The following is a 17,219-nucleotide window of genomic DNA, read 5'->3' as shown; positions in this document are numbered from 1 at the left end:
TTTTTTTTTTTCCTAAAAATGATGACTTCATTGACTTTTCTAAAAATCTGATTTCAATGTTATTTTCTTTTAAAGAAAGACTGGGTAAAAAAATCAATGAAAAGGTTTCTTCAGCCGTCATCTGTACTTCGACGAAGGTGTCGGACGTTTCGCTCCTCATCCGAAAAGCTTCGTCAGCGGACTAAAATTGTGCTGGTAATGGACCTAATGGACAGAGGTTAAAAATAATATATATATATTTTTTTAATTTATATATAATTTATTTATTTATTTTATTTATATATAATTTATTTATTTTAATTTATATTTAATTTATTTATTGTGTTTTTTCTCCCACTAAACCTCTTTTTATTCTAAATAGTACAGCAATGATTTAGTCTCGCCCGGCATTTGCATAATTAATCAGAAAAAGTCCTTTTATTATCCATTCTAATTTAAAAAAATGGCATGATTAATCGCTTTTAATGGTGACAGATTAGCGTGGTTCCCCCCCTGTTTGCAAAACCCATAATTGAGCTCATTGAATTAATTTGCCTTGAATTAAGTTGACAAACTGCAGCAGCCTTCCCGAATCCTCTCAGGGTATTAAAATAGAGCAACAGAAATCTTGATCATACAATAAAATTGAAGTTAGCGCAGCTCAGTGTGTGTTAGCGAAAATCCCCCTGGCGCGCTCTTCTTGTTTGCCTAAGAATGACTTATTATTCTTGTTCTTTGGTTCTCCTAAAAGCGGGGCTTATAGGACAAACAAACCCTGGAGTCATTAATCTCCAAATATGAAGAAGACTCATTTTGCGAAGAGACAAAGCGTATACTTGTTGTAAACGGCAATATTTTCCTTGGGGGAGTTTAATGACTTTGCCACTAAAGGCATTTACAATTGCGTTGATTCAGCAATGACTCAGTAGCAGATTATGTCGGAATTGTCATTGGCGAAACTGCTCATAGTTAAAAAAAAACAAACACTGAAAAACAGAAGATATTAAGGACCATAATTTTTATAGATTTGCCGCATAGAAACACAAAAAAATGAACATAATCAAATGAGCTCCAATACCAGAAGCACATCCGAAAATCTTTATTAAAAACTTAATAACGAAGCTTTGCAACTGCGCAAATCATGATGCAACCTGAATTTATCCGCAATTTAGCAACCTGAATTTATCCGCAAATTAGAACACATTTTAATCCGTCACTAACGGATTAAACTATTCGGAGAGGTTTGCCGGAATACGTATTCAACGGAATTGTGACGAGGGTCAAAACAAGACGGTGAGAGGTGGTAGGCGAGAGTGCGGCACAGTCAAGGGGTGGGTTTGGGTGTTTTAGAGGAGGGCCCGAGCAGGACCCTGATGACATCTCCAAACATGTCAGCAACACACATTGGACAACACAGCCCTGCCCTCAGAAACAAAGCACACCATCGACAAGGGCAAAGCTGTTTTTTCTTGGCCTCTACCACCAACCCATTGTACGGCGTCCCCCTTGGTTGAATCCATCCACTCATATTTTGTCAACCGCTACTTTTTGGGAGAACCTAACACCATGACCCTCGAGTCAACAATCCGCTTCTCGAGTGTCTTCTTCGTCACGCTGATCGCCTTGATCTCGAGCAGTCCCGTCAGGCCACCGGAGAGTCATCCCCGCAGGCCGACTTCCGGTTCGAGACGGACGTGACAATACGCTGCTTGACACTCAAGACTTTCTCAGCCACTTTCTGTCCACGTTGAACTTGACCGGGCAGAGGCAACTGGAACGGAGGCCCTTGGCTTCACCGAAGGAGCCACCAGAGTACATGCTGGAACTCTTTGAGCAATTTGCCAATCGCCGGACGACCGTGCCTTCTGCGCCTTCCGCCAACATTGTCCGCAGTTTCAATAACGAAGGTACACACTCGTCGGAAAAGATTGTAATGCTGTACAATTTGCTTTTTAGAACGGAGGATAATGTTTAAGTACCTCCAGGTAATGATCGGATTATGACTCGGTTCTGGAGCAACCCTCCAGAACCTAGTCATTTATTTAAAATCTAATCGTTGAGGATACAAAACTAGAGCCTCAAGGGCAACAACATCCCATGTAGTCATTGCGACCCCTTTCTCTGATATAAAACATCATGAATGAAGTCATCGCTCCAATGATGGTTGGCCCGGTTTACTTCATACTTGAGCTTTCACGGTTCACTTGATTCTCTGAAATATCAACCAAGGATGAAGTATTCCCGTTTTCTCGCAATGCTACTCACTGTCATTTAGGGGTTAGGTTTTAGAGATGTAAGATTCAAGAGTCAAGTGTACCAGAGCTGTTCGTTTGAGAGGAGGACTACTTTTTTCCTGATCAACTAGATTGCTACTTTGACGGTAGTACCGAATAGGACTACAGTAAAGTCTCGTTATATCGATATTCAAGGGAGTCCGAAAAAATATCGATATAACCGGGACTATCGATATATCCGACCCTGTTTGCATGTAATTTTCTCCGTGCGTGCATAGAAATAGTATCGATATAACCGGGACTATCGATATATCCAATATCGATATAACGAGACTTTACTGTAATTAATCAATCGAAATGAATGTACCCCATTAAGTGACCTTGTATGAAATTTGAGAGGTAAATAATGATGCCTTACCTTGCATTGCCTTGCTAGTTATGTTAGATATCAGGTTTGCTTAGGGGGTACTACACTAGATTTTCCGATAGCAGGTGTTGCCCGATTTTTAAAACTCAAGAGTACTTAAGCAGGTGCTTTGTGGATCACGACCCGATGAGAAGTTCATTTTCAAAGTTTTATCTGGTATCCTCAATTATTGTTTGACATCATTCCAATGGACAAGTCTTTGTACTCCTATGGGCACATCGAACGCTAGAGTCGAGGGTTCGATGTGTCCATAGGACCTGGACCTCTGTCTCGGGCCTCGACCTAGGAAATCCAGGTCCAGGAAGTAAAAACCTTGTAACCCCCTTGATTTGTAAAACTGCACTGACCAAAAGGGACAATAAGAAAAACTTGTTGATATTTTCAGATTCATCCCCTTTCGGAGTGACCGGTAGTGGGGTAAGGACATACCCTTTGCTCTTCAACATCTCAGTACCCCCAGACGAGTACATCACCAGAGCCGAGCTTCGCCTATTCACCCTCGTCCGCAGAGCCCAAAGACCCTTTGGCGGTCTTGAGTGCAAGGTGACCATTTACAAAGTGCTCAATGGCGTAGTTTGGACTAAGGAGATCGGGAATGTGGTGAGAAGGCGGGATCAAGAGGAGTCTAAAGATCTGGAGGAACTTGTGACAAAGAACTTCCATGCCAAAGATAAAAGCTGGGTTTTCTTGGACGTAACTCATGCGGTTGCACTGTGGCGCAAGTACGGCGGAGTGACCCACAAGCTGGAGGTCCACGTCACCATCTTAGATCCCGAGGAGGCGGTCACCTGGGGCGAAAGTGAAGTTTTTGTCGACATTGAGCGAAACGTGGAGGAGAACCACAACGCGGTGATCATCGTTTTCTCCGACGAGCCCAACAAACGCGGTCAAGCGCGTGAGAGGGACCGTCCCGAAAACACAGATCAGATTATATTCCGACCGTTTGTTAGCCATAACCGGGATGAGCGCAAGCGTATCTACGAAACCCCTGCTCGGGTCCGCCGCAACGTCAAGAGTGAAACCTGCAGGAGAACTCCGCTCTTTGTGGATTTTAAAGACATTGGCTGGGATGCATGGGTCATCCAACCAGTGGGTTACGAGGCCTACATGTGCAACGGAGTGTGCGGCCCGCCCATGACCTCGGAGGTCTTGCCTACCAAACATGCCATCGTGCAATCACTGCTCAGTGTTAAGAGTCCGGAGAGGGCATCGCGTGCCTGCTGTGTACCCACTAAGCTGGAGCCCATTTCGCTCCTTTATTACGATAACGGGGTGATCACCTTCAACCACAAGTACGAGGGCATGGTAGTAGCAGAGTGTGGCTGTAGATAGTGACGCACACGCATAGCAACACACTCACACCGAGGTAGAGACTGTGCACTGATGGATGCTAGCCTGAGCTTTTTGTCCCTACACATCGTCACACTTTAACAATAACACTACGTGGTGTAAAAATAATATTGTGTAAATGCAATTCTCCAGTTCTTATACTGCTATTTAAAGTTATTTAAATGTTATGTACAGCACGTCGCTTTGTTTGTTGGATGCCATGTGATTCCCGTGTGTCTTGAGAGATTATTCGGTAACTATCCACTATTGTGTCCATGATCATAACACCATATTATTATTATTATTATTATTATTATTGTTGTTATTGATATTGATATTATTATTAGCATTATTATTATTAGCATTACTATTATTAGCATTACCATTATTATTATTAGCATTACCATTATTATTATTATTATTAGCATTATTAATATTATTAGCATTAGCATAATAATACTAATAATATCAATACTACTATGAATAATAATACGAAAAATAATAATAATGATACAATGATACATACAAATGATACATTTAAATTCTAACCGCCTTTCAAAACTCACAAGGACACTTTACAGTCACTGGATAAGATTTTATTTTTTTTTGTGCGGGTGAGCAGCGGCAGTCATTCGCGCCAGCGTTCACTCTATCCGGAAGTAACACAGCAGCAAAGTTATGAAAGGAAGAGGAAAGGAAAGGAAAGGAAAGAAGTAGAAAAACCAAATACAGGAGCTGCTGGAAAGGCAGCCACTCTCGCGCTTTAGCATTATTATTATTATTATTATTATTAGCATGATTAACATCATATAATTAGCATTATTGTTATTATTAATATTACATCAATGGGTGGTGTCAGGCCAAAACTTGTCCAAATTTGTCAATTATTTATACATATATTTCACAAATTGAGTATCCAAAAACTAATTTCCCATAGGAAACCATTAAAATGAGAATAATCCGTTCCCAAGTCCCCATAAAACATAATTTTCTACTTTTCTAATCGTTAAAACTACACAAAATATACCTTATTTTATGTATAATAAATGTTCTATGGTATTATAATTAAAGAAATAAACTGTACTGTATCATAAAGTGGTTTTATTGACCTTTGTGATGGTCATTGATGGCTTGATGGAATGGAGTGGCCAGGTGTGAGTTTGAACCAGAATGTTATGAGATCAAAATGGCATTTCAATCGTCGTTCATCTATTGATTTCCATTTCCATACCTGTGCAATTATACATCTGGAAAATAAACACATACTGTGAATAGATTTGATAGAAATGATCTATTGATTGCCGTTTGCTTGACAACCTCAATCCCTCTCATCCCTTCTTGCATCACATGCCTGGCGGGCCTCTCTGCCCGCTGCCATGCCACGGCGATAACAAGGTGTCAGAGCCTGGAGTCTTGTGGACCGTCACTCAGGCCGGGACGCCGCTCCAAGTGGCGATGTTTGTGAGAGGGTGGTGTCAGATTCCTGGTCCCCAACGCCAGCGTTCTTTCGCCGACCCCGCCGTCGGGTTGACCTCGGAGCCCTTCCGCTTACTTTTTCTTACTCGGCGTCGCATGCCACCCCAACCTTATCGAGGCCCCCGGCAACCAAACAAATGGAAACATAAATATGTGGCACATCATCACTTAACTGGTGCTGTTAACAGTCGGAAGTAGATAACAACAACGGTGGAATAACACAGTGGAAACTATCAAGGATCTACTGTACTTCCAGTGGGCCAAGTGGATGTCAACTATATTTGATATCAATCCTAATAGCACCCTGATTTATGACCTATCATTATTATTAGTAGTATTATTATTTGTTAGGGTCATTATTAATGAAGCAGGAATCAAAAGTAAAAACAAAAAGATTCTTTTATCTTTGGGACGGCACAAAATGTAACTGCCTACCCCGAGGGGCAGGCAGCCCAAAGAAGAGCAGCTGTTTGTGAGACATTTTGTAATACAGGATGTGACGTCATGACAGGAAGTCCGAGAAAATAAAATGTTGTGTAAGGAAATAGAAAACATGTTTAAATGTGTTTGTATAGCGAATTGCCCTATTATTGTTATTATTATTATTATTATGATAATTTTTTTTGTTACAATACACTACAATACATATTTATTTATATAGCACTTTAACAACAGCTGAAACTGTAACAAAGTGCTGAACATGCACTATAATTTTTATGTTACTTATTTATTCATTTATTGAGTTATTAATAACGGCAATAATAATAATCATAATAATAATTTGATTTGGATTGAATTGGATTTGCCTTGATTAGTCTCGCAGTGGAGAAATTTACATTTCACAGCAGCAAAGTGATGAAATACGTACTACTAATACTACTAATAATAATACTACTAATATACTCCTAATACTACTAATACTAATACTAAATACTAATACTACTAATACTAATAAAAAAATATACTTCATTTATAAGCGCCTTTCAAAACTTTCAAGAACACACAGGATATGTTTTAATAATAATACTACTACTAATAATAATTATTATTATTAATACATTTCATTTATAAGCGCCTTGTTTTTCTCCATGATACACACTTTACAGGTGGTGGACAGATAGTATATTTCCTTTTTTCTTCCTGTGATCACCAAAGTGGAAATACAACTTTTTTTTTGTTGACAGAATATTCATTTTTTTACGTGAATATTTCTTTGTTAGAGTAAACATTGACAAGAACAAAACAATCAAAAAATAATAATACGCTGATATTTCAATTCAATCTGCAGTCCTAAAAATGAAGGGAATATATTTACAAACTTTATTTTAATAAAACAAAGATGACATACAAATTTAACATTTAAGCAAATAGATTTCTACTGTATATTCAAATTATCAGTCGGCACGCCCACCCCTTTCCCAGGGCGGGAAGTTCAATCGATGACGCATGCGCAATCGTGACGTCAAAATGCGCGGGCGAGTGGGTGTTTGTTTATTTTCGTGGCTTGTTCCTTCCTAGCTACTGCTTCCTACCTAGCTAGCTGCGGCTAGCTTTCGTATACATTTCCCACTTGTCGCCTTTTATACCTGTGCAAAGGTGGAAAAATACTTTCGGGACACTCAAAACAACAACCGCCAAGTGAACCGGACCACTATGGACCACCACTGAACGACAAGTTGGTGAGTTTGACGTTGAGTTTATCGTCGGGCTACAACATGTATACATGCTAACACTGCGGCTGCCGTATCACAATATGTTATTTTTTGTAACTGATCTAGGTTAGCATTTTGGTTTTATTTTGCTTGTTTTTACAATACAAACGATTCGTTAATACTGAGAAAAGCTAACGCGGCTTTTGAGTTTTCGAAGGTACCCCACGAGTTTATTTAAATGTCCAATAGTTTGACTATACGGAACAACTCAAGATAAGACCTTCATTATAATATAAAACAATACTACCAAATGTTACATGTACGCCGGTTAACTGTAATTTAATTTTTGGCGTCTTTAAATTATACACGCTAGGTCCACGTGTGCAAGAGGTGTTAAAAAGTTGACAGAAAGCTGTGTACCTATGTATATTCTTACAAATATACACAAATTAGATTTTATGGCAAGTAACACCACAAGTGAAAGGGGCAGAAAAGTCATTGTAGTTAATGGACAAAAATAGCGTTCCGTACTGATTGACTATGACAAATAGGGAAATTACGACTGCGGTCTCTTTTATTCTTATGGTGAGTGTAGTTTTTGTTTATTTGAATGTTGCTGTACCGATCACCATTTTGTTTTTGGGAGCCTTTTACTGAGCGAGTTCGGTCGCCACAAAGGGACATAAGTCTTCTAGTGCCAGTCCCAAGCCCGGATAAATACAAAGGGTTGTCAGGAAGGGCATCCGAAATAAAAGCTTGGCCAAAACAAACATGCGGATCATACCTCCAAAGATGGAGGAGACTGATTCGCTGTGGTGACCCCTTGAAGGGAAAAGTCGAAAGGAAAAGAAGAAGCCTATTTTATTCTTGTAGTTGCGGTTTGCAAGGCCTCCATAATATGTAACCATATTAACCAAACCATGTACTTTAACAAACAGTGTATGGTGGAATTACGTCGAAATAATTCGCTGTTGTCTCAGTGGTTTTTAGATCTATTTTGAATTTACTGGGAGACCTCACCGGGAAAAAACAATTGCGAGCAAGCTACTCCGGAGGCTGAAACAGAAGGAGCAGGATGTCCATCACCAACACTCCTACAAGCAACGACGCCTGCCTCAGCATTGTGCACAGCCTCATGTGCCACAGACAAGGCGGGGAGAGCGAGAGCTTCGCCAAGCGAGCTATAGAGAGCCTGGTCAAGAAGTTAAAGGAGAAAAAAGACGAGCTGGACTCCCTCATCACGGCCATCACGACCAACGGAGCGCATCCCAGCAAGTGTGTGACCATACAGCGTACTTTGGACGGCCGCCTTCAGGTTAGTATCGGAGCGAATAAACGGTCCTTATGACTTTGCTGCAATTGCAACACACGTGTTTTTGTTTTAGGTCGCAGGACGTAAAGGTTTCCCGCACGTGGTCTACGCGCGACTATGGCGTTGGCCCGATCTGCACAAGAATGAGTTAAAACACATCAAATACTGCCAGTATGCCTTTGACCTCAAGTGCGACAACGTTTGTGTCAATCCATACCACTATGAGAGAGTGGTCTCGCCAGGTATTGGTAGGTCTACACAACAAACTCTAAAATTCATCCAATAATTCAATTTGATGCAATAAAGTGATGATTTAAATGATAATATAACACTTAGCTTTGTGTAACTGTAAAATGTTTTTAAAACAACAAAATATTCTAGAAAAGTAGATTTCTCAATTTACGTAATGCATTTTAGAGGGATATTTTTTTTTTGCTAAAAGTCCAGGTTTGTTCAAATTGAGGCCTAACAATTCACATTTTTTTAAGGTGGTTGCCAAATCCAATTTTAGTCTGAGTACAGATTAAGTTTTTATTGGCTATATGACTATCTTGCTAGTTAGCTAACTGTTTAGCTGGCTATTTGCTATCTATTGGCTATCTGGCTATCTAGCTAGCTATGTTGCTGGCTATTTATTAGCTATCTAGCTAGTGAGCTAACTGTCCAGGTGGCTATCTGTTAGCTAGCTTGCTAGCTTTCTATCTATTTGAGTTTCTTCCGGGTTGAGTGAACGCTGGCGCATGTGGCTGCCGCTTCTCACCCGCAGAAAAAACGGTCATGTGACTGTAAAGTGACCTTGAGAGTTTTGAAAGGTGCTTAGAAATGTATTATTATTATTATTAAGTGGATGATTAATGTAAAAAAAAATGACATAAACGTCATATATTTTATTTTCTGCAAATATGCTACTTTTGAAATCTTTAGTATTTAACCCATTTACGCCGAGCATGTCCATATGAACTAAGATAAATTCATTTTAAAAAAAATCAAAATAAAATCAAAACGGTATCAAATAGATTCAAATTGAGTATATAATTAACCATAATATAATTATATATCACTAACAATCAATGTGATACGAAACAATATTAATGCATTTGAAAATTAATATTTCTGTGTTCATATGAACATGCTCGGCGTGAATGGGCTAACTTACCCGAAAGAGGAGAAAAAAGTGTTTTTTAGGGTGTTGGGTTATGTCGTAATGTGTTATTGTGTAAAAAAAATAAATAAAATAGAATTACAAACATTAAAAGAACTGTTACCCGCCAATCAAAATGGCCAACCAATTCATCTGCCGGGCTCCAGTTCGAATGCAGATGATACCGACATACGTGATACGTGAGATTTTTATAGCAATTCTATTTATTTGTAATTTGTTTTTATTTATAATTTTAACTGTGGTTTTAATTCTGTGATTGTAAAGTGTACTTGAGAGCTTTGAAAGCTTATAAATAAAATGTATTATAATAATTAGTCCAAATTATCTTGATATTTTCTGTAGTCAGACATTTTCTTTATTTTTTTGCAGACCTATCAGGACTGACACTTGCAAGTGAGTTGTCTGACATGTTCATTTGTTCCCGTCGTGCCAATAAAGGCAATCTTCAGTGCGCTCGTTGTCTATACTCACCAGGTCCACTCATGGTAAAAGACGAGTACGAATACGACAACCAGCAACCTCACCCCAGCATCGATAGCCACCTGCAGAACATTCAGCACCCCCCGCCCATGCCGGGCCCCCCGGAGACCTTCGGCAACCCCGCGTTACTCACGCCGCCGGAAAGCAGCGGCTCGGCGTTGACTTCGGCGTTCTCTGCCATCGGTGCGGGGCCTTCAAGTGAGCCCCGAATGCTCTTGGCGATTCAACTGGTAGGATTGTCTTACGTGAGTGTGGCGACTTTTGCATTTCCAGATCCCACTTCCAACTGGAGGAGCAACGACAGCTTCACGCCGGCTCTGCCGCCGCATCAAAATGGCCACCTACAGCATCATACGCCCATGTCTCACACAGCACATTACTGTACGTACATATGTGCATATATTCCCTGTTTTGTTTTTTTTTTTTTTTTTTTTTTTGCTCTGTGGATGTTTTAAAGGACAACAAAAGCCATAAAGTGTGAAGAGTAGAATATAAATTGAATAATAATAATAATAATACATTACATTTTAAGCGCCTTTCAAAGCTCTCATGGACACTTTACAGTCACAGACAAGCATAGGTACTATAATAAAACGGCGCCGCGAGAGTGGCTGCCTTTCCAGCAGCTCCTGTGTTTTGCTTTTCTACTTTCATTTCTTTCATAACTTTGCTGCTGTGAAATGTAAATTTCTCCACTGCGAGACGAATAAAGGCAAATCCAATCCAATAAATAAAATACTGTCACAAATACAGTAAAGTCTCGTTATATCGATATCGGATATATCAATAGTCCCGGTTATATCGATACTATTTCTATGCACGCACGGAGAAAATTACATGCAAACAGGGTCGGATATATCGATAGTCCCGGTTATATCGATATTTTTTCGGACTCCCTTGAATATCGATATAACGAGACTTTACTGTAGAATGTAATCAATGAATTACAATTATAAGTAGAAACAAGAGAGAAATAAAATACAATTACAAATAGAATGCAATGAATAAAATACAATTACAGTAAAGTCTCGTTATATCGATATTCAAGGGAGTCCGAAAAAATATCGATATAACCGGGACTATCGATATATCCGACCCTGTTTGCATGTAATTTTCTCCGTGCGTGCATAGAAATAGTCTCGATATAACCGGGACTATCGATATATCCGATATCGATATAACGAGACTTCACTGTATAAATGGAAACAAGACATAATATAAATTGTGTTCTTCAGAATTTGAATCATTTTTATTGGCCAAGTATAGAATCCAAACAAGGGCGCGGAAAATCCTACTGGACCCTCAGCTCCCTGCACACCACCTTTTCCAGCTATTCCCCTCAGGCAGTTGCAACCAATCCATGCAGACCAAATCCAGCAGACATTTAAACACCTTCTTCCCCCAAGCCATTAACTCTCTACAGTAACCTAAATAGAACTGTATAGTGCCTCCATTTTTTGATGATACTAGTGCAGCGTGTTCTACCGGAGACAAATTCCTTGTGTGTTCTACATACTTGGCAATAAATATGATACTGAAGTATAAAAAAAGCTCCTTTCAAAACTCCCAACGACACTTTACAGTCACGGAACACACAAGGAGTTTGTCTCCGGTAGAACACGCCACACTAGTATCATAAAAAAGACGTGACAAATAAGTATGGAGGACACTAATAACGCGATGCTGTTCCATATGGTTGTGCAAAATTGCAAAGAGACGCTATTAGTTAATGGCGAGGGGGGGGCGGAGAAGCTGTTTAAATGTCTGCTAGATTTGGTGCGAATGGATCTGGAGCGCCCGCCTGAGGGGAGTAGCTGGAAAAGGTGGTGGGCAGGGTGCGGAGGGTCCTGTCCACTAAGATTTTCATCATCCTTTGCTCGAGACTGTTTCTTTATTCATCTGAAAAACACATTAAAAAGCATATCATTTAGTAGAATTAGGACATATATTAAAATAAATTACCACACTGTTTTGCTTTTTATATGATTCCCACAGGGTCTGTGAGCAATGAAATAGCATTCCAGCCACCGATATCTAATCACCCAGGTGAGTTTTCTTGTCACACACATAAGTTTCATTGGACTTGAGGTAGCGTCAACTAATTTCAGATCTTTGTCGCTTTGTGGCAGCTCCAGATTACTGGTGTTCTATTGCGTACTTTGAGATGGACATCCAAGTCGGTGAGACGTTTAAGGTGCCCTCCACATGCCCGATAGTGACAGTGGACGGTTACGTGGACCCCTCCGGAGGCGACCGCTTCTGCCTAGGCCAGCTTAGCAGTGTCCACCGCACGGATAACATAGAGAGAGCCAGGTATTGGAACACTTCCACTGGAAACGTTGCTATTCCATCATGACGCCTTCTTTTGCTTTTGCTTCTCAGGCTCCACATTGGCAAAGGCGTGCAGCTGGAGTGCAAAGGCGAAGGAGACGTTTGGGTGCGCTGCTTGAGCGACCACGCCGTTTTTGTGCAGAGCTACTACCTGGACCGAGAAGCCGGGCGCGCCCCCGGGGACGCCGTGCACAAGATCTATCCCAGCGCTTATATCAAAGTGATACAAGAGACTCCCTTCTTCTCCGAGGTCCACTCATGTTCTCTCTCAACCCAATGGTGTTTGTCCCCGGCAGGTGTTTGACCTGCGTCAGTGCCACAGGCAGATGCAGCAACAAGCCGCTACGGCCCAAGCCGCGGCTGCTGCCCAGGCGGCGGCAGTAGCCGGGAGTATACCCGGACCAGGTTCTGTGGGCGGCATCGCACCGGCCATCAGTGAGTGTATTACTTTGTGGATCATTCTCCCTCAAATGTCTTATTACAGACGCTCCCCAACTTACGAACGAAATACGTTCCGAACGGTCGTTCGTAAGGTGAATTTGTTCGTAAGTTGCTTCAGTGCTATATTTTGTATGGAATGTATGTTTAAGGCTTGTACCGAAAAATAAACATTTAATAAAATATATGCACATGTACAACTGGAGAGAATACTACATATGTATACTCATAGCGCCTCACGTCGGTATTGGCGGCGGAAAGAAGCACTGCTCCGAAAAAGGCGCGCAATACAAAATCTCACTGACAGCATCTCTGTCCGAACATTTTTCAACATACCTGCAAAGATGTTCGTAAGTACCGTTGTTCGTAAGTAGAGGAGTTTCTGTATATCCTTGATACCATAAAGTGGCAAAAATGTTCATACGTACTGTTGCTCGTGAGTAGGGGAGCGTCTGTATTCGCTTATATCACCACTAGGTAGTCCTCAAGGCTCTGTCGTTGGTCCCCTGTATATTTGTTCATATTACAGGGAGCAAAATTTCCCAATGAGTTATATAAGATGGGAGAGAGCTCAACCGCAACACATTTTAATGGTCTTCCTTATTAATGTCCCGCACCTTTATTCTGCCGTGGCAGGTTTATCGGCGGCGGCGGGCATCGGCGTGGACGACCTACGCCGCCTTTGCATCCTGCGCATGAGCTTCGTCAAGGGCTGGGGACCTGACTACCCTCGGCAAAGCATCAAGGAGACACCCTGCTGGATCGAGATTCACCTCCATCGTGCCCTACAACTGCTGGATGAGGTGCTGCACACCATGCCCATCGCGGACCCTCAGCCTCTGGAGTAACGACGTTGTCGCAAGACTGCGCTTGGAAAGGCTGCAACCGCGTCAGGTTGGGCGGTAGGAGTAGAAGTGAGGACACACGTGGTGGCCAGTTTAGCGGGAGTGGTATTGTTGTGTTTCACAGGAGAACATCAGGCGGGATTTTTAACACAGCACTTAGTCATGATTGGAAGAACGCATCTGTTCCCATATGAGAAGTTTGAACAGCCAATATGTTTCCCCACCATATTCCAAAATGATGAATATGCCCTTGTACATCCCGCATTTGATTCCCAAATGGTGCCTCGTTTCCTCTGCAGGTGTTAGATTTGCAGTCTTCTCACCCTTCCCATCACCCACCACGAACATTTCATCCGACTGCTTAGCTTCAGCTGGTGTCTGCTGCTACTGCTACTACGGGTCCAATTCTTCACTGGCTCTATCCAGACACATATGAAATCATGTAAGTGGAGTTTTACTCCCACCCCACTTTTTCTAACATGTTTTAAAACTTCAACTCTAAAAGTCACACGACAACGTTTCTTGGGGTTGATCACACGCGTAATGACATATTATGTAATTTTCAGACTCGTCTTTGAAATTAGTAGCCCCGACCGAGCACTTTAATTCCTAACATTTAAGATCCTCGGTTTATGACAGCTCTGACGCAGGGACTTTTTTTAATCTTATAAACGGCGCGTAATGAACTACTGTCGTGGAACGCCACCTGACAGTCTGTGTTGCACTATCAAGCTAATCTCTAGATTTAAACCTTACAGAGCGTGCATGCAATCTTCTAATGAGGCGACCAAAGAGAGTAATTGGGGGATTTTATTTTTCAAAGTTTGCAATTAAAAGGGGCTTTGTGGAAACTTTTTTGGTGACGGAGAAACAATATTTTGTATCCTTCCCATGATGCAGTATTGAGGTTAGGATTGCTTTAACGATTTCACTGGGAGCCTAAAAAAGTGTCATACAAATCATGCTTACGTAGCACCTCACTGTTTTTTTTATTGCTTTATATTTATGTCCTAGAAGTATTTTTCTTACTACTGTCCTTGTGATAGAGCACCTTTCGGACTCTGGGTTACGTAAACAGCCAAGTAATGCCCTAATTAAAGCAGATATTCTTGAGCTTAAATACGGGACGACTCGTTTCTAGCCACTTGCGATTCGTACAATCTATGCCATCCCAAAGAGAACTGTGAGATAACGTGCAAGCCATAATGAAGCCAAAATGTCGTTTTCAGTGTTATTCTGAACCTTTTTTTTTTTTTGCTTTGTGGATTATTATTATTATTTATTTTTTGCTTCACAGTTGATAAAAGTAATCCAAAACTGACAGCGACTGCATAATTCTCTACTTTTTGCTCTGGGGCTTCTGCTTTGCATCTTAACTATGTGATGAATTTGAATGATATTAGTGTTAATATGTTTGAAAAACGTTGAATAAAATTCATGAGCTGACAGCATTGCGTTAAGTTGACGTTTGTACACATAGGAGACGTGCTTTGGACAAGAAAACGTTTATTACCGCAAAGACAAAGTCACAAAATTTAAGGTGAGGGGCAAAAAAAAAAAAAAATCCACTAAGCTAGCCTGAGCTGAGATCTGAAATATTCAGAAAAAAATAATAAACTACATGTGTCTTTTTAATAGTTTCTATATTCAGCAATATGACACACTAAATCAACATCTTCATAAATATAAAAGTCCCCCGGTTATCCTTGTTTTTATGCAAAATACAACAGTACAAATCACCCAACACGCTTGCCAAGTTGAAAAGATAATATAATGAAGGAAAAAAAAAAAGACACAAATTGTGTGGATATATTTTCTACTATACATGATCAAAAGACCCCCCCCCCCCAAAAAAAAAAGAAAAAAGAAATGTCATCACAAATAAATATACTTCCACTTGGGGATATTTACATTTTTCTTTTCAATCTTGGCTGAATGGCGAGAACTAAAAAAAACAAAACCGAAAAAGCCTCCTGCCCAAATGCTTGTGCTTGCATCTGAGCGTGCTACAGATGAGCGTACAAAGATGGCACTTGAAAACATCCAAATAGAACAACAACAACAAAAATAAGAGCAACGCAAATCACCATCATGAGAAATGATTTTTTTTTTAATTACAGCGATTGATAGTTTTGTACAATTAACCAAAAAGATTAATCTACCACACCCCTAAAGTACCGTTTTGAATAATAAGTAATCCCATGCTGTTTCATTCCCATTTCCCCACCTCCCGTGGCTGCAACAAAATGTCTCTCAATGGCGTCCATCCGTCAGGGGTCGGTGTGGGGCCGAGTTAAAGGCACTGGAGTCTTGCTGAGGGTCAAGCTGCCTGTTGTCCGTTTTTAATTTTTAAGACCGTGTGTGTTTTCTGCGTGGGAATTCTCAACCCCTACAAAAGTTGTGTCGGCAGCATTATCGGATTAAAAATAACCGTCTGGCATTAAAGTCTATTAACAAAACGTTTCTAGCAGCACAAACCAGAAAGCACTTAATGCTCCAAAAGCACATCCATAAGATTTCAAGACAGCAAAGCCTTTTTTTTTTCGTCTCTCTTTCTAATGTCAGGCACAAATAGAAGTTAACCAGTGACGTTTTGTGGATTTATACAAGAGGGAGCTGAGATATACATTAGAACCCCCCCCCCCCCCCCAAAACGTTTGCGTAAGACAGTCCTACCCATCGCCACCAATGACAGCATTTTTCTTTCAACCAAACAAGTCACAAAAACGACTTTATGTACAGTAGTACTCCTTAATTTTAACTACATCTTCGCTAAACGCAATAAATATCAATAAATAAACATGAATACAGAGAAGTGATCCAGAAAAAAAAAATCAAAGCATTTTCCAGTAAAGCGGCTTAATCTCAGTAGTATCCACAACATTGAAGGCTTAACAGTTCAAGTATCGATGGCACAGTCCATGTGCCATTTTAATTTTTTGTCCTTTTCCCTTTTTCTACTTCACACAGCTACTTGCACAATCAGAAAGCGACACACGTAGTATAGAAACATAGAAACATTGTGTGTGTGTGCCTATATATATATATAGCTATAGTATACATATAGATCTATAATTCATATATATCTTTGAATATTAGAAAATATCTACTCTTGGTCCTTACTGTACAGAGATAACCTAAAAAAGGGTGTTCGGTGTCATGGGGGTGTTTAACGGGTGTAAAAAGAATAGGTATGGCAAAAAAAGCTGATTTTTTTTTTTTCCGCTGTGGTGGTGATGCTTTTGTGTTGTTTCTGTGCGTGTGCAATACGGTTTTGATAAGACTGCTGCAGGTGTTAAGGAGGTGTGGGGGGGTGGCGGCATCGGGGAGCTGGCACCACTGGCTTGAGGTAGGATGACTGATGGATGTGTTCCAATAACAGAAAACAACGCATTTAGAAGGGGAAAAAAAAATGCACGGAGTTGCATGTTTCTGCTCTGTGGCACACTTGAAAATAGCAAAAGGTGAGAATAACGGCAAGGCAGAGTGGGAGGAAGGAATAAAAGCTCAGGCAGTAATGCGTGGTGACTGTAGATAGTAGAGAGGGAACGATT

The 17,219-nt window shown here is 40.6% G+C and overlaps 2 protein-coding genes across 10 annotated transcripts; both read left to right on the top strand.

Moving 5' to 3' along the window:
• Positions 1-871: 871 nt before the first annotated feature.
• bmp10l (bone morphogenetic protein 10, like) lies at positions 872-4,279 on the top strand. The gene is given in 3 exon segments (XM_089020395.1): positions 872-1,656; positions 1,658-1,886; positions 3,026-4,279. Coding segments are annotated over 3 exon segments (1,287 nt in total). The 5' UTR covers positions 872-1,545; the 3' UTR covers positions 3,973-4,279.
• Positions 4,280-6,936: 2,657 nt separating this feature from the next.
• smad4a (SMAD family member 4a) lies at positions 6,937-15,130 on the top strand. Of its 9 annotated transcripts, none has more exons than XR_016118322.1 (11): positions 6,937-7,124; positions 8,078-8,412; positions 8,483-8,657; positions 9,941-9,964; positions 10,046-10,432; positions 12,047-12,097; positions 12,181-12,364; positions 12,434-12,602; positions 12,679-12,817; positions 13,457-13,734; positions 13,965-15,130. XR_016118322.1 is itself a non-coding variant. In XM_089020934.1 (11 exons), the coding sequence occupies exons 2-10, from the start codon at positions 8,173-8,175 to the stop codon at positions 13,666-13,668; spliced, it is 1,581 nt and encodes a 526-aa protein (XP_088877060.1). In that variant the 5' UTR covers positions 6,937-7,124; positions 8,078-8,172; the 3' UTR covers positions 13,669-13,714; positions 13,965-15,130. The 9 variants fall into 9 exon arrangements, 7 of the variants coding, with proteins under 7 accessions (XP_088877060.1, XP_088877062.1, XP_088877063.1 ...); XR_016118321.1 differs by having other exon boundaries at positions 13,457-14,107; positions 14,489-15,130; XM_089020934.1 differs by having other exon boundaries at positions 13,457-13,714.
• Positions 15,131-17,219: the final 2,089 nt, after the last annotated feature.

Source organism: Hippocampus bargibanti, linkage group LG18, assembly GCF_051943395.1.
Source record: "Hippocampus bargibanti isolate YZ-2025 linkage group LG18, ASM5194339v1, whole genome shotgun sequence".
In the NCBI taxonomy this organism is placed as follows: Eukaryota; Metazoa; Chordata; class Actinopteri; order Syngnathiformes; family Syngnathidae; genus Hippocampus; species Hippocampus bargibanti.
This window is presented reverse-complemented; position numbering and strand designations above follow the sequence as displayed.